The sequence below is a fragment of the Tympanuchus pallidicinctus genome, unplaced genomic scaffold, assembly GCF_026119805.1.
Source record: "Tympanuchus pallidicinctus isolate F22 unplaced genomic scaffold, pur_lepc_1.0 scaffold5, whole genome shotgun sequence".
Classification (NCBI taxonomy): Eukaryota; Metazoa; Chordata; class Aves; order Galliformes; family Phasianidae; genus Tympanuchus; species Tympanuchus pallidicinctus.
The window spans coordinates 35,548,867-35,574,173 of NW_026294769.1; the positions used below are offsets into that span (position 1 = coordinate 35,548,867).

The 25,307-nt window shown below is 41.2% G+C and overlaps 1 protein-coding gene across 4 annotated transcripts in view; it reads left to right on the forward strand.

Moving 5' to 3' along the window:
* The window catches only part of MAPRE2 (microtubule associated protein RP/EB family member 2), an 88,309-nt gene that overhangs the window by 58,937 nt on the left and 4,065 nt on the right, over window positions 1-25,307 (forward strand). For all 4 annotated transcript variants that reach the window (XM_052703697.1, XM_052703695.1, XM_052703696.1 and 1 more), the window contains 4 exons: window positions 5,557-5,702; window positions 7,134-7,347; window positions 16,564-16,703; window positions 21,083-21,241. In XM_052703697.1, coding sequence (XP_052559657.1) covers window positions 5,557-5,702; window positions 7,134-7,347; window positions 16,564-16,703; window positions 21,083-21,241 — 659 coding nt within the window. The remainder of the gene's footprint in view (window positions 1-5,556; window positions 5,703-7,133; window positions 7,348-16,563; window positions 16,704-21,082; window positions 21,242-25,307) is intronic.

The following is a 25,307-nucleotide window of genomic DNA, read 5'->3' on the forward strand; positions in this document are numbered from 1 at the left end:
TCAAGTTGGGTTACACACCTATTTTAAGTGGGAACAGTGTTTTCTGAAATTGTTTTGGCCTGCTTGTTTGCAAATGAATGAGTTCCAAACTAAATTACTACTAAAAACTTAGTATGAAAAGCTGTGCTATTTACAATTTTTGAGAAGTTTGATGATTTATATATTTAACAGTCTAACATATATATATATGTATATATGTATATATGCAGTCTAACACCAGGGAAGCCTCTCTCCAAAATCCTTTATTTAAAAAGATCAGTGAATATTCTGAGTTGCCTCATGCGAATGCCCCACGTGTTAGGATTTTCCCAAGCACATTCAATTCAGAAGCATGCAGCTCTGTGTTAGTGCTTCTGGATGCTGCTTTCTGCAGTGTCTGTATGCAGGTCCTCACTCTTCTCTTGCTGCCCCAGCTGTGTTCCCAGAGCTCTTTGCAGGAGAGCAGGGCTGCACTCTCATCTGGATCACTTGTATTTATTTATTTAAGTGCCCTCCCCAGGCTGTTAGTGGAAAAGGCAAAGCTCACGCCAGCATTGCTTCACTGATGCACATCTGGCTTCCCTACCACGAAGCAGGCAGTAAACTGCAGTGGGCTCTGATGTTCTCCAGGAAATGGGCTGAAACCTCTTTAAATCAATGTGTTTGTTTTTTTTTTTCAACGGAGCAGCAGAATTCATTGCTCTATGTCCTCAGTCATATGGGTGCTGCAAATAGGGTGCTTAAACACAGCTGTAGGTAACACAGCTTTGTGGTCACTGACTTTTTTTTTTCTTTTTAATGTAAGAAAAGACAGTGGCAGAATAGAAGAACACATTTGAGATGTAAGTATCATGATATGGGCTCATGTTTTACATCAAAACCTGCTGTGTGCCTACCTTAATCTGCTTCTGAGGACACAGTTTTAAGCAGCTGGAGGTAAAAAGCCAAAAGTGCTGCTGTACTGCAAACACTGATTGCTGGCCTTTGTATTTATTTCCCCATTTCTCATGAACACTGCGATGTCACACATGCTCCTTATAAGTTACTGCCTTTTTCTGTTGTTCTCTCAGCAACAGAAGTGCTGGGTGTGTGCACTTTCCCATCCGTGTTGGCAACGCCGCTCCAGTGAGCTGAAGCACTGATGACTAACACGCATGGGAATCATGCCGCATTTTCCAAGTGGTTGATTAGCTTGTGGCAGCTTTGGAGTGAACAAATAATTTGAAGGAATTTCTGTCTAATGTGACAGGATACATTTTTAGAGAATCTTAAAAAACAAATCCTTGAAGCAAAGAACAAAAAAAGATCCTTGAAGCAAATAACTGTAATTACAGAAAAAGGTGCAATTGGCCTTTTTCCCAAATAAGTTTTTGTTGTTGTTGTTGTTGTTTCTTTTTTTTTTTTTTTTTTCCAAAAATGTGTGCCTGAAAATCAAACTGAGGCCTGGCTGAGGCTTGAATCACATGCTGTTTTTAGATCCAATTTTTTATTAAACATTTCCAGCAAAATTCTAGTTTGCAACTTAGCTTTTTCTGCCACAGTTCTGACAGCAGAACTGAACTAAAGCCTACCACCACACAGACAGGCCCTGCCTTTTCACAGCTCCTCTGTGTTCCCATGCTGTCTGCTGTGATTTTCCATGACTTTGAGGGACCTCACCTCCACGTGATGCAGTGATGAAGGGACAAGCAGAGAGGTACATCGGATAAGAAGGATTGATTCAGCTCCTCCTTGAGGAGATAAATAATAACTTGGGCATGGTTCTGAGCACTGCCCCAGATATGCTTCCCCCCGCTGCCCTCAGCCTGGCCAGTAGCCCGCCCCCCAGCCCAGTGCCATGCACAGCACAGCCTGCTATGCACAACCACAGCCAGCGATGCTGCCCGGCTCTCCAATCTAGGCCACAGTCAGATTCCTCCCAGAGAGGAGGGAGTAGTAAACGAGTCACAAGGCTCCCTTCAGACAGCAGCAGTCTGCCGGTCAGATTCAACACTGCTGAGATTCTCCACTCTGTTATTTTCTTATAAATATTAAAATGGAGTCAGTGAAGATGGTTGTGCTCATGGTCGGTGTGCCAGCAGGATGCTGCAGCCCCCTGAGCTGCTGTTGTGTCCTGCGCTGTGAAGGCAGGCATGGAGTTTCCGCTCACTGGTTGTGTTTGCAAGTTGGTTTTGGCTTCTGGCCTGTGAATATCTCTTGTAATTGGTGGCTGCGTCAGAGTTCTAGATGGAAAAGTGAAAGGGGTTCTGCGCCTGGATTCAGAATTGCTTGTTGGCTAATAGAGAGTTGGGAGGGTTTAACGTCAGCGTGTCTCCCACGTTCAGTAATCCCTCTTCCCCAGTGCTACCAGCTGTGGTTTTTATCCATCTTTTGAAGAGATTTCACATTATTTCTGTGTCTGTGTGTGTGTGTGTTTGCAGATTTTTAAATATATATAAGTTTTTTGGTCATAGACACAGATGTACTCTGAGAGCAATTCTAGACAGGTAAAATTTGTTTTTGTCTTGGTGTGGGAGAGATTGGGCTGTATTGTTATTGCTGTTATTTTCATTTTTTGTGGGAAAAGGCTGCTGCTTTTTATCAGAAAATGCAGGGAAGCTTTTAAATCTTAAATAAAATACAGTGACATAAAACCATTTTGTCCATGTAAATTATGCAAGAAGTATCCATCAAAAACCACGCTGTCATCATCCCTACTGCTGTTTTCTTGATGTTGAGTTAAAAATACTCCTTTCCTGGCCAGCTACATTGAAACATCAATTGTATGGTAAATAGAATATTCCTAAAGTGCTGCCCAGTATGCAGGGAACTGCATGTATGCGTGCTGGGGCCAAGAAGCAAAGGCACAACGATCTTGCATTACTTCTGTCAGGCTTCTTCTCCTGCTGCCTCTATGAAACCTCAACAGTTGACAGTGTTGAAAGCAGCATCCTGGTTCTGCCATGCAGGCATCCTAATGCACTGTGACAGCCACAGGCCTTAGGAGCAAAATTTTAAATAAGTAATGCCTATTTTGTATAAAATATATATGTAATCTTGATGTCCAAAATCTAGTAGTCCCAGTTAAATGTAGTGACACCTGTAACTTTCTTTTCTATTATATGGGAATCAGAAATAGTTTCTTTTTTGTACTTTGCAGAACTGAGTTCAGTCTGTATTTGCATGTTGCCTCTGCGCTTCAGAAAGAAGCATTTTAATAAGCTGTGTTTGCTGCTGTAATAAAATCCTCCTGTTGGGGAAGCAGTCTGGCAGCAGGCTTGGTTATTGTGTCAGAGACTGGGTTTGTACCGTCACATGGATGCGTGCCAGTGTTCTCTGCCCTCAGGCACTGAACAGACCCAGGACCACCTCCTGGCTGATAAAATACAGAAACAACTACTTGCACGAGGACAAGGAAACACGAGGAAATGTCTTAACTAAAGTCTCTAGTCTAGTCAGACTCTATCTAAAGGCATGCAAGAGGAATTTGCATCGCTAGCAGAAGGAGGAAATCTCATGTGAACATTTTAGGTTTCCAGTTTTCTAAAAGGATGTAGATGAAAGGTTGCACAGTGCGTTTTCAAGGCCTCCAGGCAATTACTTAGATATCAGAGTAAACTTTATAATTGAGATACGGGTGGGATGAAAGGGCAGAGTTGGGAACAAATTCAATTTATAACATGAAATGATTGCATAATAATCCTTTTGCATGAAATTAAATAGTAATAAGTGTAGTTGAGCCTTGCAGTATCTGTATATCCATGCTTTTAATTGTAATGTCATTTTTCTGTTGCTGCATATGTGCCAGTTCTCCTGCTAAGGATAGGTTTTGAATTACTAATTCTGTTTGTATAGCTTCCTATAAGAAGATGCAAATGTGTCATCTCATGTTTGTAGCTTGCCAGAAGGCTTCTTTCCCTTTAGGGAATATCTTACTTTGATTCTTATCATATCAAAACCACTGCAAACAGCTAAGTACAAGGTGTCCTTGGAAAATCAGATTATTTTTTCTAACAGTTTTCCCTTCACAAAGCTAGTCAACATGAAGAGAATTTTTAAAAATTAAAGTTATTTTCAAGCTTGATCTTGTTAAGTCACTGACCAAATTTCATATCAGTATTTAGGTGTTTTTAGACTTGACTCCGAATCTCTGTTCCTCTTTTGGAGGAGTTACAAGCTCTGTCACCCTTTGTATATGGAGCTTGGGTGGCCACAGAGAATGAGAACTATCTGATGTGTAAAATTGGTCCTGCCAAAACACATGCATACCCACGGAGAAAAATATCATCGAGCTTCAATTATTGTTGCCCCTCCTGCAAAACTAGACAAACCAGGTGTCTGATTTGTTAATTTGGTTTTTGCATGGGCAGGGTGATCAAGTAGTTTTCACAGATACTGTCCTGAACTGTTAGGTGAGATTTGGACACTTAAGTGTATCAAAACTGATTTGCAGTAAGTGTTCAGGAGTCCTTATTGTGGGAGTCAAATTCAACTTGTGACGGTTTGGGTGCTGACTTACCTGGCCTGTGTGCTCAAGTGGAGGTGTTAAGCCTGTGCCCTCTTGCTTCAGATATGGACCTTAGTGAGTCTTGAAGTATAAAGCATTTTGTTGACTAGCAAACTCTTTTCTGAAGGAGAACTTAAATTGGTGATCCTCTGATTCCCTCAAACGTCTTCAGCTTTAATTTCAAAACACTTAATTGAGTCAGCAGTAGACATTTTGCAAATGACAGCTATGCGATAATGTAGAGGGAAGATCTCTGAATATGAGAAAAGTTATCTCTATTGGCTGTATTTAGCACACTGTTTAGAAATTTTTCCATATATTTGCCATTCTATGCTGAATTAATTACACTCACATACCCCTGCTTACTAATATGTAAGTTCACATAGCTCTCAAAGTTGAACGTGGAAATCTTGTTTTGAGTGAGCTGCCAAGCTAGGAGCTTGGCTTCTGAAATCTGTGAGTACTGGGTGGTCTACATTAAAGTCAATTCAAACACTTTTCACAGGTGATAAAGATCATTATCGATGTTTGGTTTCAAGGGGATGAAAAAGACTAGTGTATTTTAACAGGCAGGAGCTTTGCAGTTTTATTTTTCAATCATGATTTGGGGTAATCTTGAAATACTACCTTGGAATTCATCAGTCTATGGGATAGCTTCCAACTTCAATTGCCAGAATAAATGAAATCTTAGTTGAATTTTGGGTACTGTGAAGAATGAAGGAACTTACTAGGAGATCTCTACTTTGGCTGTAATCATCACACTATATGGATAGTCCTAATGTTTAAAGGGACTCCAGGAACGTCAGTTTTAAGTAGAAGAAAGATGCGCTTTGTGTTACTTGTGGTGATTCTTCAGTTGTTGTACAAAAGTGCTTGGTGCATCCAGACAATGGAAAAACTACATGAGAACATCCAGTGTACAATGAGCAATGTGACAAGTACATCTGGGATGCATAGTGCTAGACTGAATTACAGCAGGGACTTATTCAGCATGGTTGCTTTCTGCTCATGCTTTCTGTTAATGACATTAAGCGCCATTTGGTTTTAGCCGGGTGAATCTGGATTAATGTCAATGCATTCTCTTGTTTTAGGAGCAGCTTACTGCCAGTTCATGGACATGTTGTTCCCCGGGTGTATAAGCTTGAAGAAAGTAAAGTTCCAGGCAAAGCTGGAACATGAATACATTCACAACTTCAAGCTTCTGCAAGCATCGTTTAAAAGAATGAATGTGGATAAGGTAGGCATTCTGTGTTTGTATTTCAGTCATTGCAGGCTTCACAAGCTGTATAAACTGGATAAAGTCAATAATAAAGTCCGATAAGGAGTTGTACAGCTTAACTCATTATTTCTTAATATCAGAGACTCTTCTGGTAAAATACCATCTTTTGGTATTATTTCGTTGGAAATTCTTTGTCATCATTGAACCAGGGCTTTAATTTGAGATACCATAAAATTACCGATGACCTGAATTTCCAACAGAACAACCTGGAAGTATACTGTTATTATAAATATTCCACATTTCTTGTCCAAAACTGGCTTTAGGGAATTTCAAGTATTCAAAACCTGGAATAATACACCCAGTGATTTGGTAGACTGGCCAGTGCATGTGATCTGTAAAGTTTAGGAATGGAGGTCTCTCTTAGGAAATGGCTTGTTATTCAACCACAAGATACTGATTTTGTATGATGGAAGTTATGTTCTTTTCTTGCAGTTTTATACAGATGCAGTACCTGTAAATCATTTGGGGATTCTCCACTGATTTTAGTGTTGCCTTATCCTGAAATTTAAACGTTCTTATTACAAAGTCCCACAATAATTTCATGAAGAATTGGAAACCTTTGTTATTTCCTGAAATGTTGTGCTTCTATTTACAGTATGATTTGATAATGAAGCATTGCAAAGCCCAATAAAGATGAACGTTGCCTATTTCTCTATAGGGAGAAAACTTGCTCTACTCAAATGAAACTAATAAGGGATATGCAAAATGCTATGTGAATTGTTACAGCAGTATCATAGACTTACAAAATGCTGGACAGTTGGCTTAACCTTGAAGAAACAGATGAAAATTATAATGCTTTTATGTACTCTGTTTCCAGTTGATAACTGAATGCATTCAGGAGGTATTAATGTCTGTTGAACTTAGCTCTTTAGTTAGCTGTGTGAAGCTAACTTCATACAACAAGGCAGGGCAGTCCTCTTTCTGCAGCATTCTCTTCATAGTCACTGTCTGCCCACAGCATCTTGGAAGCTTGTGCTTCCCTCAAAGCATTATAAAGCCATCTCCTTGCACTGTTTTCCTACCACCAGTCACCTTTTGGAGACTTCATTTATGTGAAAAATCTGTAGGACATTGATAGTGATGTTCCTTATAGCCTCACTTTTGTTCTACTAGACATTTCTGTCAAGTTTTTCAGATCAATTTCAGCCTGTTCTAGTGGTTGGTGACCCTGCACATAGCAGGGGGTTTGAAACTAGATGATCATTATGGTCCTTTTCAACCTAGGCCATTCTATGATTCTATTATATATATATATATATATATATGTGTATATATATATATATATATATATATATTTCCAAATTAGTGTGCATGGTTTTTTGTTTGTTTGTCTTTTTAAATACAAAAATGTCAATGGTTTATTACTGGAAACTTTATTCTACCTTTCAGGTAATTCCAGTGGAAAAACTGGTCAAAGGACGCTTCCAAGACAACTTAGATTTCATTCAGTGGTTTAAGAAGTTCTTTGATGCTAACTATGATGGGAAAGAGTATGATCCTGTGGAAGCTCGACAAGGCCAAGATGCTCTTCCCCCACCAGATCCTGGTGAACAAATCTTTAATCTGCCCAAAAAGTCCCACCATGCAAACTCTCCTACTGCAGGTATGTTGTGTCTAAAGTAATTCTGTGTTTATCTCTGAAGATGATCATAAGCTGTGACCAATTTTACCTAAATACTAGTTAGAAATTACCAAAATACCTCATGTGCATGAGCTATTCTTTCTGTGTTGTCATAGACTTAGCATCTGTGTCATAGACTTAGCATCTGTCGTGTCAGAAGTTAACTTCTTATGGTGTGCTCAGTCCTCTCAGCCCTGGGATGTCCCCCACTTTAACCCTGGGCATAAGTGTTGTGATATCTTCTGGCGGAGAAAAAGACATTTAGGATAGTCATCACTGGTTGTACTGTTTGCATGTGTTTTCAAGAACAGGAAATTTATAACACAGTGAATTTTTTAAAGTTACTCTTTTCATGGTGCTAAATTGTAAGCGCTGTCCAGAAAGCAGAAAACTAATAATAATGTGTGCTTTGTGGCAGTTTATAGCTCAGTCTTCTAAGTGAGCAGCGTAGCAGCTATTGCTCTTTCTTGAAAATACATCTGTCTTCTGACATTTTGCTTTGTGTTTCTGCAACAGGAGTAAACAGTTAAACCTGGTCTTTGGTGTTTATTTAATATGACCACTACTGGTCACTCAACAATGCCATTTTTCTTGGTAACTTGTTAAGTGAACAGAAGAGCAGGTATATAGAGATTAAAAAAATTTTTTTTTAAGTAACTACTAAGCAAGTGGTGCTGCAGTTAGTTGCCTACAGATGTGTAGGTTTGTACATACAGAAACACACGCGCATACTCTTAGTTCCTTTATTGGTATGTCCTGAGTTTGCCTTATTTATGCTAAACCAATCCTCAAATAATGATTACTTTTCGGTTGATGTAATTCTGTGACCTGTCTTCTCATTAGCTCAGTTGTTGGCAAAAGGGAAGGGGCAGGTATCAGGCAACCTCAGGTTTAGACTGGCTTAAACTCTGGAATCGTACCCAGATTTCAGCAATCTGCTCTGACCATTTCTGACGTCAAAAGTGGGCTTACTTGGCCAGCTGCCTTCATCTCCTTAGTGCTCCCAGGAAGCTGAGCACCTAATAGCTGGGCAGTGCTGCTCTGAGATTCTGAAGTGATGGTGGTTCTGTTATCACTGTGTTTTCTTCACATCTTTGTTTCTATGTCATCTTGTATCTAAGCTTTTGAATTCTAGGGCTTAGTATGCTATAATTTCCTGCGTGGTATCTTGCACTGCCTCTGAAAACTAAAAACCCTAGTGAGCATCAGGTGGTTCTTTTGATAAATTGGAAAATACACTTCCATTAAATACAGAATTTACCGTGTTTGTTGATCCTTCTTGGCAGTGGTCTGTTTTTACTGAAGTCACAAATGCGTCATCCCAATTAAGGTAATGGAGGTGGCAATTCTGGAGAGGTAGAGTAGCTGCTGGAATGGAAGATGCCAGTCAGTTTGGATGATAATGCAGTGATCTCATGTCCTTTTGCTGGTCATACGAGAGCATGCCATGTGCCTTCAACATGGAGTAGGACAACTGAGATATGTGGTGTGTTTTCATCAACTTTCTTTTGGTCACGGATGGTTGTTTTTTTTTTTCATGGAAAGCTTCCTTCCTTATTAATTTAAGTATTGTCTGGATTTATGATAGGCAGGACACTAATTTAATTTCTGTTGAGGCAGGGGGGAGAGTTGTAGGCACTGTGTGACGATAGGTGAAATAAGAATTCTAGCTTTTATTGCTGCTTGCATTGTAGAACAGTTAAGTGTCGGTCACAGATTTATTATGTGCATGCAAGTGCACACTTTACTGGAAATGCAGGGATATTCATTACAGATGTTACAGGAACAATAGTGATACTACTTATGTGAGTAAAACAAGCTTAACCATTTATTTTAAAAAAGCCCAAGAAGATGAGGTCTGCTGAGTTCTACAGCGGTTGAAGAATTCCCCACCCCATCTTAAGTTTCATCTTCCACAGTAATGCAGTCATGAAGAGAGAATATATGCCCATGAATAAGTGTGACATCAGATGGCATAATTTAAATGGCTGTTTATAACTTTAATGCCAGCTATTTGTTATTCTACAGCCATGAATCTTCAGTGAAATGTCTGAGGTTTGGGGCACAGCTAAACTTCACAGTTTGGCTTGACTTTGTTATGGGAGTAGTAAACATTGTGGGCTGTTTGATACAACAACCTCTTGCACCGACTCAGCAAGTAATTGCCAACACCAGTAGCAGAGTGCCATAACATCTTGCCTTTTTTTGTTGTTACTTTTAATAAGTGTCACCCACTTTATTTTAACACTGAAGCTTTGAAATTGTAATGGATTTCGAATCACTAACAAAATTAAAAGATGCATTCATGATACAAAGGAACCAGCAGATCTTTTAATGTAATATAGAAGTTTTTAAGCAGTGTGCAGTAGACAGGTATGTATCTTTTGTTCAGTGTTAGGAGCAAGTAGACTTCTGGGCACTTACACAATATTTTTGTTTTTGTCACTGACCTTTAAATAGGCTTAATCCAAATTGATTGAACGTGTGATCCAAACTGATCGAATATTTTAAGGGAATAATGTATTTAGCTGCTAGCAATTCCATGTGTTCAGATGATTCGTATTGTTCCACACAACAGCTATTCCGGTGCCCTTTGCCAGACCTTTGTTTTAGAGTAAGTTAGGAGGAGGTGTTAATCTCTTTAATGATTCATAATAGAGTTCTGATGCTGTGTTTTCAGAGGTAGACAAGGATAATGTCATTCAGTTACCAAAAAAGTGGTCAATTCCCTAAGGGCTGCTTGGAAAGCTTACCCTAAAAGGTAGCAGCAGCGAGTTAGGATTATTTTTGGTGATTTAATCTGACTCTTAATCTCTGCAGACCCACTGTATCTGATAGTCGCTTTCTATACCACAAAGTGGCACGTATCTATATCTCTGCAGAAGCCAAGTGTGGTCTTCATTTCATTTTGTGAAATGACATTAACACAAAGCAGAACCTGAGAAGTGTGAAAACACACCAATTTTTGTGTTTATTGGTGAGCACGCCAGCAGGCCCTTCCATACCCCTTTGGAAGGCACTCCAGCTGGTGAGTCAGGCAGGTCAAGGAGAATGCAGCTCATAAGGGCAGCATAAGCAGCTCCTCCATCTAATCTCATGTGCCACCCTCATCCTGTGCCCATCTTTCTCAGGAGACAGAGCTGATTTGCTGCAGGGTTTGGTAGTGCTGTGAAGGAAAAATGACTTTGGAACGTGTATATATTTCTTCTAGAAGCAGCAGGTACAGCGAGGAATGCCAGGTAGACACAGATCCCTGCTGGCAGATGAATGTGTTTTCATCCTCTGTGGGGTGAACCCGCAGCACAGCCCAACAACGTGGGCTCTGTGCCAGCAGGGCCACAGCTGCTTTCGGATAGGATGCCATCTGCCCACCCTGAGCTTTTAGGTGTCCTGCAGCCCCCTGCTTTTCTCTATGCAGTGGTAGACAGCCTGCAGATGTAGAATCATGATTATTGGAAGGGATTAAAATATTAGCATGTTGTTCTTTGTGCCGGTTCTAATCCTCTCAGGAAAAAAATAAAACCAGAAAAGCTTCATCTGATCAAATTGAAAATTTTGATCCAGTTGTCAGGGTTTCAGCTTAGTGGCTTATGTAAGGTTTTCTGTGTATCAGAGCTTTTTGTATGGGAGAGGAGTGTCAAAAACGCATGACTAGAAGACAGCTTAATGAAATTAATTATTTACATATAAGCTAAAAATGTGAGAGATCGTTAGAACTGAAGGCTGATGGACTTTTTAGTTTGAAATATTCTGTGAGAGCAGGATGACTAAAGCAGAACTGGAAAATACTGATGGATCACATGAGGGCTAAAAATAATCATGCTATGACAGGGAAAATAACCAGGGCAGAATGAACTGTTTGTGCATGGATGCTATATATATATATATGTGTGTGTATGCTGTCAAAGAGCCAGTTATGCAAGAAAAACACCAATATTCTGTAGGGAGATGGTATACCCTGCTATGGCAGAAGGGCTGCAAATTAATTTTGAGGGATAAATATATTCAACAAAAGCAATCTTCATTGTAGCAGTTAGTGGCATGATTAAGCATCTCGGGGAACCAGAGAGCTCATCCTGACGCATTTTTCTTTGCTTTCCACCACAACACGCTGCCTTTCCCCACACTGCAGGCAGTTGGTATGTCCAAGGGTAGCCCTGCCCGACGTGGCACATTGCTGTAGAGCTGAAGATAAGAAGAGCTGTAAAGTGACAACTGAAAATGCTTTTGTGCCTGGTTCATGCGAGGCCAAAGGAGAGTGTTGCCCCACAGGAACAGTGTGTGCAAAGTGGAGAGGGAAACAACTCAGGCATCAGACAGAGACCTCTCCTACCCACGTCAGGAGGGTTTGATTTTTAAAGCAACCGAGGCAGAGAAATGAGACCATATAGCAACATTGCTTGCAATGCAGGAGCAGGGCTTTTGTCTTTTTTTTTTTTCTTTTTTTTTTTTTGGGGGGGGGGTGGGGATCATTTCCTAATAGCTAACCAGGTAGTTACAGAATTGTGTACATCATAGGGTTTTTTCTTGTCTTTCTGGGAGGATTTCACATTTTAAATTTTTTTTTCTGTTAGGCCTAATGTGAAATGCTTTCATTAACTGGAGTGCTTGCATGCTTGAAGACTTTTCTGGAGAAAATAGGGGTTTCAGCTGACAATTTTTTTGCCATTAAAATGTTGGGGTTTTTTATGTTTTAAGATACAACTTGTGATGAGGAATGGGCTGTGGTTTGTTCCTGTTTACCAAATCTGCTTCTTTTAAAGATGAATATGGGCAGTCGTACCATAAGCAAGACATTCGTCTAACTAATAGATTCAATTGTATGTTCTCTCTTGGATGACTTGGTTGAAATTTGTGGTTGTTCCATTTTCAGGTTTTTGTACAGACTTCTTGCTAGTTCCCTGGCAGTGCAGAGCTCATTAGACCATACTGGAGCCAATAGCAGTGGCAGTGTGGAGAGCTGAGGGGAAAGGGGTGCTGCCACGACTTGGGGAAATCAGTACCATGAAGTAACTAAGTGCTGCACTGCTCTGTATCAGATGCTGAAAGCTGGTTTGACTGAGGTCATTTCACTCCCATTAAGCATCAGTTGTCATCACTTGTGCCATTAAGCATCCCTAGATGGAATACTGTCTTGCACCCCACTGTAGCTGTAACAATAAGCATGTGTGAATATTAATTTGCTTACTGTTCTCACTTGTTTGTTTTAAATGGGCCGATATTTTAGTTTGTGAATAAATCGCTTGCTCTGCGGCCTTTTAGTGGGTTTGTGTATTCTTCTGTGGCATGAGTCAGGAATATGCATTTTAGGAAGCTTTACAGTTTGAAATTAACATTTCAGTTTTTTAATTTGAAGATACAGTGCAAATGGTTCCCCATTCAATTGAAGCAATAGCTGTGAGGGGCTCAGCTAAGTCTTGCTTGCTCAGGGCTTCCACTGCTCTCACACACGCTATTCTCACACGCATCCACACTGCAGTCATGCACGTGTTCCCTTGGAACTTTACATAAATATTTAACAGCATACTAATTACTCATGTAGCTTCAAGGAAAAATTGTCTCTAAGCATTAAATGGGCCTTGTCTGCAATATCACACTTGCAATGTAAAGTGTGACCTGGAATTCCAAGTCTGGCTTTGTACCCAAAACATACACGGTGCCAACATTTTGTGCTTCACGTTTTGGAAGTGTACATCTTTTTCATGTTTAGCAAAAAACAGTAGTGGTCTTACTGACTAGTAATTGTTTCTGGAGCATTACAGTTAGAAAACTGCAGTGCATTTCAGAATTGTTTCATTTGGTTTATTTAAGAATGAGAACAAAATAACGCATCCTTAGAAACAGTTGGTGCTAAAGTTCACTTATTGTTCTCATCCCTGCTAGCGTTACACAGGTAGGAACAAAAAGCTACTTAGGTGCCAATGAATGCGCCTGCAACACTGCTTTAAAAATGTTCTTATTTAACCCTTTATTGACCTCAAATCAGAGCATGCTGTGATAGAAGTTTTCACAATGTGGTAGAAGCTGGCAGTGCCCTCTGGGTCCATCAGGCCCACGCCCCCACTCCAGCAAGGACACCAGAGCAGGAGCCCAGGCCCACATCCAGGCAGCTGCTGAAGGTCTCTGAGGAGCAGAGCCCACACACAGCCTGTGGGCAGCCTGTGCCAGCGCTCCTGGTGTTTAAATACAGTTTGTTGTATTTCAGTGCTTCATCTTGCCCTAAGCACCATTGTAAGAAGTTTGTCTGTCACTTTAACTCTCCCCCATCAGATGTATATATGTTGATGAGATCCTCCTCAGTCTTCCTTTCTCCAGACTGAAAGGGCACAGCTTCCAGCCTCTCTCATAGAGGAGAATCTCCAGACCCTTTATCATCTCTGTTGGGCGCTCTTTAGTGTGTCCAGATCTCTCTTGTACTGGGGGGCCAGAACTGGACCCAGCTCTCCAGATGCAGCCTCACCAGTGCTGAGTAGAGGGGAAGGATGAGCTGTCTTGACCTGCTGGCAATGCTCTTCCAAATGCAGCCAGGGAAACTGTTGGCCTCCTTGCTGTGAGGATACAGTGCTGAGTTACATTCAACTTGATGTTCACCAGAGCCCACAGGTCTGTTTTCTGCCATGGGGCTTTCCAGACATTTGGCCCCCAACATATATTGGGGATAGGGTTTTTTCCTGTGTGGCGCAGGATTCTGCACTGTTCTTTGAACATCGGCAGTAAGCATGGTAAGGAATCAGTAATAGGTAACATCTGTGACACTGATTGCAATGCAGTTTTCTCAATGTTCCATGAAAAAAAGCTGATAAGAATACATTTTGTATGTAAAATATTTCTGAGAGATATTGTGCTTTCTCAGAAAATGGAAATAGGACTTCATAGAATGCTGTCCAAGCAAAAAACAAAAAACAAAAACCAACAACCACCCTGTTTTTTGTGATGTTGGCAATGTGGGATGCCTGAGAAGTCTTAATGAATACATGATCACTACCAGCATAAGTTTTCTTTTCAGATGGGCAATAAATATTTTCATGGAAGATGTGATTTTAGATGGAATTGAAACTGCTTGAGTTGTCTAGCTCCTCTGAGCAATAAATTAGGAGTTATTCCACACTTGCACTAATTGACTGCAGGGGCATCACAGTGCTCAATAGCAAAATTATTAATGTCTATTAAAATCTTTCATCTCCATTAAGGTGTCTGACTGTCTCAAGCACTTTGCACAATTCTTATCAACCAACATCTTTTAATTCCTTCATGAAATTAAGCTTCTGTTAGAAATGGGAAGCTTACCTCTGAGCTGATTCCAAAATTGATATGTTAGATAAATGTGCATTAAAGATTTTTTTTTTTTTCCTTTTCTTCTCCAGGAAACTTTTAATTAGAAAACCCTGGGCATTCTCTGTTGCAATTAAGTTCTATCCAGCTGTCACCAATACCGTCTGAAAGGCTCAGATTATTTAGCTGGCTTTTAACTGTGTTACTGAAATTGGAATATGTGTTCATTTCAGAGCTGATCGTGAGGGGAGAAAAGTCCATTTCCTTTGATTTGTCGGGACTTTATAAAGCTTAGTATCACTTTGCTGCAGAAATCCAGAAGGCTTTGTACCTTTCAAAGAGCAGAACACAATGCAATGTATTTGGTACTGTCCAGCTTGCAGATAGCAGTGATGTGAGCTTGCTCAGCGTGCGTTGTGGGGATGGCTCAGCTGCAAATTGGAGAGAAAATCTGGCCGTTCAGTGTTAGCTCTTGCTCTGTTCTTATATCTCTCTGCAGGTGAAAAAGATATGTGTCCTTAACTGTTCAGCTTTTTGTGATCCCTGCCTCAGTCTACACAGAACTGGCTCTCTTCACAGAGCTGTTGGACATGAGAGGGAGCACTGTATAGGGGCTGCACAGCCTGCCTTGCTTGGGTCATGTGCCGTGGCCTCTGAGGGGAAAAGCCTGTCTTCTCGTCGTGTGCAGGCACCTAGTGAGGAAGTCCAGCACTGCCTTAGTGTGCAAGAATGTCAGTGAGCAGAGGAAAGCTGCATTGCCCAGCTAAGGTTTCACATCTGAATGGCCACACCTTGTTTTTAGCATTCAGTTCTCAGCTGAACTGCTTCCTGCATGCGTGGAATACGGTAAGAACTCTGAACCGCAGAGCTTAGCTGGCCTTTGGGCTTTATATGTCCCAGAATTCAGAGCCAAGAACAGCTGGTGGTAAAGGAGGGCTATAGAGCCCATAAGCATACGACTGTGCTTGGCTCTTCAGAAGAGCCAACAGTAAGTATGGGTGCTGCAAAGCAAGACTCGTGACACATACCTGCTTAGTGAATCAAATAAAAGAGGTTAGAGAGAGGGCCAGGGCTTTTCTCTGTGTTCCTAGCACAAGCAAGGAAAGTGCTGATTCCATCTGAAACCCATTTCCAGCAGGCTGAATTGAGGAGAATGCTGCTAGGGGAGCAAAGTGCTGCTGACCCTGGGACAAAGTGCGAGGCTGCAGGCTAACCAGGAAGGACCAGCTCTGGCAGAGCAAGGCCTGAGGGACCTGCTGAGGGGTGTGAGGAGGCTGCAAGGTTTCTTTGTGGAGAAGGGCGGCCTGTGTGACATTAGCTGCTGCTTTTCCTGGTGGAGACATTGCTCTGTGCTCTGTCAAATTCAGCTGTGTGTGTCATTAGAAACAAATAGAGAAGCCTAAGCAGATCAAAAGGGATCGCTCAGTCACCATGGCAACCGTGAGTTCACTGATGGATTTAGTTCTGCTCACACTGTTTGAATCTCCATGCCCTCATCGTAGGGATGGTTTATAGAGACAACAAGGAAAGTGTGGGGATGGTTTAGCTGACTTTATTCCAAGTCCATCTTTTTCTAGGGGGCTGAAGTTAGACAGGTACACCAAACATTGGGCCAAGGGAATTGTCTCTTAACAGCTCTGTTTTAAAAGCTGAAAGTTGCAGACAGCTAAGGGGACTTGATACTCCTAGGCTGATTTTCATGTGTTTTAGTTTGAGTTACTTCCCTCTCAGTAATAAGGTCAAAGTAAAACTGATGGAAATTTGTTTTCCTTTTCCGTGGTAGAAAGCTGGAACCTTTTCCACTGAAGTAATGGTGTGAATGGCTGCCTGCAAGTGAGATACATGTATTTCAGCATCAGGCTAATAGCAACATATTTATCCTGGGAAAAATATTTGATTTTGCAATTTATTGATTGTATTTTTTAGGTGCTGCTAAATCCAGTCCAGCTTCTAAACCGGGATCAACACCTTCTCGCCCATCTTCAGCAAAAAAGGCTGCACCGAGCAGCTCAGCATCCAAATCAGATAAAGATTTGGAAACTCAAGTCATACAGCTCAGTGAACAGGTAAATTTACTTGAGGCGTAAAATTAGATGCATTCATTGTCACAGACAGGCATGAAATCTGGTATTGCCCTCTGCTGAATGATATCCTCCAGAATTATGAAGGTAGAAAAGATTTAAATAGCCCAGCTGGGAAGAAAAAGAGATTTATTGTTAAAAATAGCATTTACCAGAGATGGCTGGTATTGTGCCAGTACATTTGAAAGGGAGTCTTAGGAATGCCAGGTGAGTCTTACTGAAGTATGAGAGTTTTATTACAGATGGTTTTATTAATTAGGTTTTGAAATGCATCTTTTATTTCAGTTGGATGGGAAAAAGCCCAACAATGTCTTTGTTCTTCCGTATTACAGATTTGAAATAAATCATTTTAATGTGTTGTGCAGAAAACAAGCCTGTTTATATTAGCAGGGTTAGAGAATTGCAGCTGAACCAAGACTAGCTCATTGCACTCTGCTTTCTGGAATGAAAACATTTGGGAGGAAATGTGCCTTTCTCGTTTAAAAATGGGCCTACCTTTATGAAAATGCTGAGTATATAGTGTTCTGCAACATAATAAAATGCCAGAATTTCAATAAATACCTGCGTCTGGCTCAAGACCATGCTGTTAATGATGTCAAGGCCACTTGTATAAATGAGACTTGACTGCTGTATTTGTCAGGGGAATACAGAAAGGAAAAGTCTCATATTTTACAGCAAGAGCTGCCTGGCAGCTGCATACTGAAAGTCATTATTCTGGATTAAGTATAATTTTCCACAATTAAGGTCATTTCAGTTTCAGACTTCCATTGACCTCGACAACAGAGACCCTGGTTTGTTTGGGCACCGACTGCAAATTCCTTGTTACTCTTATGTGCCAGAGGTGGTGATGGACAGCCACATACCGAACACGACGTACTGCAGATTGTGTGTAATTCTGAGCAGCAGCAAGCACAGCAGAGCTCACCAGCCTTCCAGGCTCGTTGCTGTAGCAGAAATGTTCTTAAATGTTGCACAAATAATGAATGTGTACACTTCTGATAGAATCGGAACCTTTTGTTATGTCATTTTAAGCAGAGTTCAAACATCGTTTAAGTGTGGCTTAAACTGTGACATTTGTATGTAGAAGTCAGAAGGTGTTCACTTCAGCAGGAAGAGACACTTTGGATATGAGCAAGATAAAAATATTTGATCTTTACTAAGATGCAAACAGGCAGTCACTATCACATCCTCTGCTAATGTATTCCTAGCAGCTTCCACCTGTGAAAACCTTCAGCTTTATATACATACACCCCTGAGGAAAATTAATGATTTCCTCCAACACAAAAAATAAATCCTAAAGATTTTGAAAGTTGGTGTTTTACAAGCTCATTTTTGAGAGACTTTTTCTAGCTAGAATCATCTGGGAGCCTTTTTTTTTTTTTTTTTCTTTCTTTCTTTTTTCTTAATGCTGGCAGTACTTGGTATCTCATTTGCCACTAATGATTACTTATGCACCCCAGGCAAATAACATGAGCCAAAAAAGCTCTGCTGCAAGCCACTTTGAGCCAGGCTTTTCTTATCCCAGTGTGAACATGTTGGAAGAGCCAAATTGCCCATTTTTCCCCCACTCTCCAGCAACCAGGCGAGGTATGGGCGGGAGCCAATTGTACTTTGCTGTCTTGATAGAAAACATTGTTGAATGGCATCTGCAGTTATCACAGCCTTGTCTGGCTGTTAACAGACTTAATTTCAGCCCTTTCACAAATGGCAGCTGAGGGAGATTCTGACATTAAACTTCTGTGCAACTTACAGTGGAAAAGTTTAAGTACAAACGTCCATAAGCTATATTTTACCATAGGATTACTTGATGATCTATTTGCAATGATTGTAAGCCATGCATAACATTTGCTGGTTTAATGGCTCTCAACAATCTTAAAGTCTCTCTTAAAATGGCCATAGCTATTGCCTTGGCCTGTGCCAGTAAATTAAACACTTTCAAGGCATGTCACCGTGCACTGGAGTTTGATTATCTGTAGCATTAAAATGCTAAATGGTCCCTGCTGTGCTTTAGGTCTGCGCCAACTAGCACTCTCCCAAAGGGTTTCTGAGTGCAGCTGAGGAGAAAACACAGACCAGGAACATTACATTATGTGCGGAAAAGGGACCTTTACATATGGAGAGTGGTCCCAGAACAGTTAACTGGATACTAGCATAGACATAATATCTGAAGACAGCACTGTCTTGGCTGCGTGTTCACAGCAGGTGCTTAATCTTCAGCCTGGATATGCAGCCCTACGAGCGTTCATACCACCAGAGGAAAGAGCAGTTAGTAAGAGCCACTGCTTTGCACACATTAACTGGATTGCAGGGGTACTTCTGGTCCGGACGCCGCACGTGGGAGTGAACATCTGCTGTTCCTCCTACAGGATAAGCCTCTTGGCATCTTAATACAAGGAAACACTAGCATGCAGATGTGCTAATTGTCTGAAGGAGTGCAAAGTAATGCATCACAGACATGTAGATGATATGCAAGTGAAGGAAAGTGTATTTGCTTTGGTTATAACAACATTCACTGAATGTTGCAGATAATTTGCTGTGTGCGTATTTTTTATGCCTTAATGATTCTGTTTCTCAAAATGGTGTGTACGTGGTGCAATGAAGACAGGAAACTGCCTTCATGGTAAATAGCTTAGAAGGTGAAGCTGCCTGTGTTGTTAGCTGCAGATATTTCAGCAGAGGCTGGTGGTTTTGCAGCACAGAGCAGGAGATCTGGCAGTAGTTAGGTTCTTGTTCTGCTCTCAAGGAATGCACTGCTACATTGCTGCAGATCCACAAGACATCTTAAATGTGAGGAAGACCCCACGTTTAAGTAGGATACGCATCCATAGACCAAATTGTTGTAAACTTTTGATCTGTTTTGCTATCTATACTTACCCGTGACTAAATGGTTAATTTTAAAGTGACCAGTCACTGTATCACTGATAGATTCAAACTACCAAGGGAAGAGTTTGGTGTCAAGCTCAGGTGGCTGCTGAGAGATGGATTCGTATGTGGATGAGATGCTCCGAGATCGTGCCCTGGCAGCAGGTCTGTTCTGCTGTCTGACACCTCTGGGAGTGCAGTCAGAGGTCAGAAGAAGGCATTGCCAGCTCAGCAGTTATGGAAAGATGAACTGCTAGGATTTAGAGGGCTGTCAAAGCAGTGTGTGAGCTCCCTTGGTGTTCTTACCGGCAAAGGGAATCAATCAGCTTGCAGTGGATCTGGCAGCAGGAAACTTTCTATTAAACTGTATCTGTTCACTCAAATGTCATCTTGATGCAAGTTAATTTATGTAGCATACTTCCTTTAGAAAACTCATTTGTGTAATTGCAGGGCTAAAAATCTGGATGTTAATTTGGCTGTAATTTGGACATGATTGGGGTCAGAGTGTTTACTGTAGGCAGCTTCATCCCTGATTATTTCCATTGGTTGACACTATGCTGTCTTCCAAATTTGAGAGCCACTTGCACATGTTACACTGATCGTCTGTACCACTTTGGATAGTAATTCATGCTTTGCTGCCACAAAATTATTCTTTTTAATATATATATATATATGTCTGTGTGTACATATATGTATGTATAAAAATATATTGTGACATCTGTCTTGGTTTATATGAAGCCTAATCCTTAATAGCTGGGTTACCCATAAATTATTTGCAGCAGACTTAGCAGTGAAATAAAAACCAACGGCGTAATCCAAAGACTCTTGTGTACAAGGAAAGACTGACATTTAAGAGAATTTGTTGATAGTGACAGCACATGGATAAGACCAGAAAATCCATGGTGCAGCCTGGTCACCCCAGCAGCCTCGGGGTTCTGAGATGCAGATTTTGTGGTGGTTCAGCAGGTCAGGAGGCAGCAAAGAGGTGAGAAAACAACATGGCAGTACTTGCAGCTGAAAGACCGTTTACTTCTCAACTAGTCCATTTCCCTTTGTGAGCTTTTCTGCTGGACCTGTGTGTTTTCAGGGAAGGAGATATGGTAGGTTTTCTATTAATCCAGGCAGAGTAATGGAATTCCAGTGCTGAATGTTTCATTAATTACCACTACATGATGTCTCTGGCAGCTTTGCTAGAAGCAGTGCTTTAAGTAGTGCTGACTCCTGAGCTGCCACTTCAGGTTTCAATTTGCAAGAGCGCTGAGAAAACTGACCTCTAAGGATCCAAGGTTAAGATGTATCCAGGAGGTGTGACACAGTGTCCTGATTAGCTGTTTATTCTTTGTTGTGTTGCACTTCAAAAACAGTGGAATTCACTTTAAGCTATAAAATCAAATATATATTTAAGGTGATGGTCAGCATGTGCAATTGTGTACTTTTAGGCTGAGTTGTTTTGTCTGCAGCATGCCTCACAACTGATGCATCACATACTGGTTTATGTGCAGGTACATTCATTAAAACTTGCACTTGAAGGAGTGGAGAAGGAAAGGGATTTCTACTTTGGCAAATTAAGGGAGATTGAACTTCTCTGCCAAGAACACGGGGGAGAGAATAATGACCTTGTCCATCGGCTAATGGAAGTCCTCTATGCTTCAGAAGAACACGTAAGTTCAAATTTAACGTGTATTTTATTGAGATAAGACAGCCTCATTCCATTAAAAAATATTGGCACAGTGTTGAGTGATATTCAATATGTAGGTCAGCAGAGCTGTAAGAGCAAGGCTTTCTATGCATCCTCCCCCAAAAGGAAGCTTGTGTTTACAAACAACAGACTTTTCAGCTTGGGGATAGATTCAGGAGGCCAGCTTGCTTTTTGCTGCTTTGGCATAGGTTTTGTATTCTGTTTTAGCACAAGTTGATCTGGAAGGGGAGTGTGTATGTCACAATTGTAAATTGATTTCATGTGGTCCTGAGCCTTAGTTCTGTTTCGGTCCTACCTTTCTGCATGAAGTCTTTCACTCAGTGTTCTTTAAGATGTTGAAGACTGAAAAGCAGAGAAATTCTCATAGAAGTGCTGATTGCTGTGTATGGCTGTGAACTTTCTCTCTCCCATGTGGCACTGTTGCAGTAGGCACCGTGCAGGTTGCCAAGTGCATAATTATATCCGCAGAGGTAATGCTCCTTAGCATTTTTTATCCTGTTGCTATAGGCAAAATTCTTCAGGATGCAAACGCAGTAATCCCCTATTACCAAAACTGCAGAAATGTATTGTCTACAAGATTAAACAAGAATCTGACTGCATTTTAGGCATAACACTGTAGACACTGAACAAAGCAAGGAGCTGTAAAGGATACTGGTTAAATTCCTCAGATACACTGAGGGATAATGATTCGATGGAGATTTAGCTGAACTGCTCCCATTCATGCTAACCAAATCCCTGTATGTGCTGCTCTGACGATTGACCTCTCCAGTCTCCTGTGAACAGTAGCTGTGGCTCCAGAGCACATAAGCATCAGCCTAATCTCTCTCCAGCCCTGTGGCACTGTAGTCTTTCTTACATCTGTTCCCAGAAAGCTGCTGCATTCAGCCGACTCAAAATTTTATATCAGAAGTAGTGCTGAAGCTGCTGCTAACTCGTATGCTTTTCTAAAACAGACTAATAGAGAACTAGTGAATGCTGGGTGCAAGAGGGTCACAAGGCTGCCACCCAAGGGGCCGCCGCTCAGATTAGAGGTGACAGGGGAAAGAGGATTTGTTCAGTGGTGTGGGACAAGTGATGGAGAGGCAAAGGAGGAGGAAAGCATTATTTTCACAGAAGTAAACAATCGGACACATTTGCCAGGCTCGTGATAACAGGCTGAAAGAATTACTCACATACAGTGGTCAGAGAAAATGTCTTCTGGATTCAGGAACAGTGATTTATTTATAAAGCAAAGCCAGAAAAGTCCCTCCTCTCCCCATACCCCTGCCACATCTGTCTTAGTTGGCTTAAATAAGAAGCGATTCCCAGCCAAGAAATGCATTTGTTACTTTTCTCACTGCAGTTTTCCCTACTGGCAGAACACATTACAAAATGTCCTACTTCAGCCCACATCTCGGTGCTTTATCTGCTTCCTCCCTCCAACCCTTTCTCTGTTGAAAGCACCATCAGTGCTTGCACATGAGCTACACGTAGCAGCTGTGCTTATATCTAGAATGCATATCCACTTGGAGACCGTGGATGTCATTCCAGAAGTCCTCATCTCCCAGGGAAGAATGCAGAGGCCATTCCCCACTCAATTTTTTCTGCCTTTCAGTGGGAGGATTCATCTTCTTTTCTTCTGGGGTACATTTCTCCTCCTTACTATTGTAGGTGGACTGTAATGCACCCTCGTGCTTTAGCACTGAGAACCAAAGATTTTGTTTTCTTGCTGATGCGCACTTCTTGCTCTTGTGCTCTGCTATGTCTCACCAGCCTGCTTTGCCTATCAGTTCTTTTTTTTTTTCTTTCTGTGTAATGAAGTTGTTCCAGTTTAAATTCTCTCACAGCATTTTGAGAGTTAATCCCTTGGTAACAGCAGTTTGGATTTCCCAAGCCCCAGATGGGAAATAGCCCCAATTCCCAACACAGAGACATTTGATTTCTTGCTAATAAATTCATGTAGATCCAGCTTGGATTGTTGCTTTTTTTCCAGGATCACTGACAGTTATAAATGCTGCAGTGTCCATCATGTTTTTCTTTTAGGAAGGGGATGTGAGGTAACGCAGCTCACACACACTACACAAATCAGACCTGACCAGAGCCTTGTGCTTGAATTTCATGGCTAACTTTGAGTTCGTAGCTCCAATAAGCATTTGATAGTAATCTCAAACTGTTCCTTCCTAGCTGTAATTTGACAGACGTTTATTGTATTTATAGTGATCGTGTCCTGTTTTTTACACCAACTGCTCTTATTCTGAAGGGAAAAGTCTCTCTGTATTTTGTGTTATGGTTATTTTAATCCTCATAAAAGATAAAAGATGCTGGGACAGCACTTAAAGTGCTCAGGTCTCCCAGTAGCTCACAGATCCCTCCTGGGAATTGTAGGCTGAATTCCTTATAGATGAACTCAGAGTGCAATAAAAAGTTTAGTTCCTACAAAAAGCATTCTCCACAAGTTTAATTATTGTAGTTTTGCACTGAAAGGATTTTTATCAGGTTCATCTTACATTTTTTTCATTACTTTTTTAGGTATTCCAAATCCCTGCATAGTTTCAAGTAGGTGTCTTTGTAATCTTTTATTTAACGCAATAAAGACTAAGCTTTTAAGACTCTTTTCCCCCTTTATTTGTGTGGGGTTTTGAGTTTTACAGCACAATTATCAATCCACGTGGGCTCCTCGTCTTTGAAAGATTCTTCCTCTTCTCCCTGGTATGCTTCTGTTCTAACTTCATTGTCCATCTTTGCTTGTGAGAGATGTTGAGACTGCTAGTATCGCTTACATTGGTCTGGCCAATCAGTCTGTAATCTTCTGTAATTTTCAAATACAGATTGCTGATTTGTAGTCTTTCTGCTTCTTTGTTTAAAAAGAAAATTCTTTTTAAAAAATCAAAATAGACCAAGAATAGTGTTTGAAAAGGATAGGTTTGGATATTGCGGGAAGTGGCCTCTAGCATTTGTGCTGTGACTACTTGTATACAAGATGGAGGTCTTGGATAGTACGTGGAGCATTTGGTAGTCTGGTTTTACAGCTTCTGTCTGAAGAGCTGGGAGAGGCTTTGTGTGTCATTATGAAAGCCAGACCATATAGGCCTTGGTGTAAAGTGAACGCACTGCTGCGTTTGCTTTCCTTGATAGGCTGTTGTGGCTCAGTTCATGCAGAAGCTGGGTGGGTTGTTGCTCTTTGGTCTGTCTGTTGCACAGCTCACATTTTCATACCAGTAGCTTAAAATTCCATTGGTTTTGTGACTTTCTGCTCCAGCAGGCTGTACGTCTGCTATTGCTGCTTTGGGGCAAGGCACTCACCCCCGTAGCAGCTGGTTTTCATCGACAGCAGCTCCTCCATCTGAGGGCACACCTGAAGAGTTCAAGGCACATGAACTGAGAGGTCAAAAGCAAGCATCTTTTGTAACAGGAGGCAGAGATGGCCATGGCCTTGTGATCTGAGTCAGAAATAAATGCTCTAAATAGACCTTCCACTGCTTTCCTTATTAGGGGATGCTATTCAAGGAGATTCCACAGTCCCAAGGTAATTGTGCGTAGTGACTCTTGTCTTTCCCATTTCATGTATTTATACAAGCTGTGCATACTGAAAAGCACGTGTCCAATTCTCAGAACTTCTGTGGTGATCACGTAAGATTTACCATTTCCATCAAAGGTAACCCTGGAAAGAGAGGAGCCACCGCTCTCCTTCAGAGCTGTGGACTACGTTCCCAAGCCGTTTCCTATGGCTAGTGACTGTGCCAGTTCTGCATGGAAGGAGAGCACACAGATGACCTGTAACACCTGCCTGAATATGCTTTCTATTTGGTATCTCATAAGAGCTGTGTATGTGGAGCCTATTGAAGAGATACGTAACAGAGCAGCCCATAGCTTTAGGGTTAACCAGGCCTCAGCTTTCTTACCCTGTAATGCAGGATCATGTTCCCACAGCTGTCAGCTTCTGCCCACAAAGCTCCTGTGCTCCAGAAGCCTTGCACTCTTCCAACCCATTGGAGAGGATGTGGTTCTTAGATGCTATGCATGAAGACATTCTGACTTGAGGTACCACA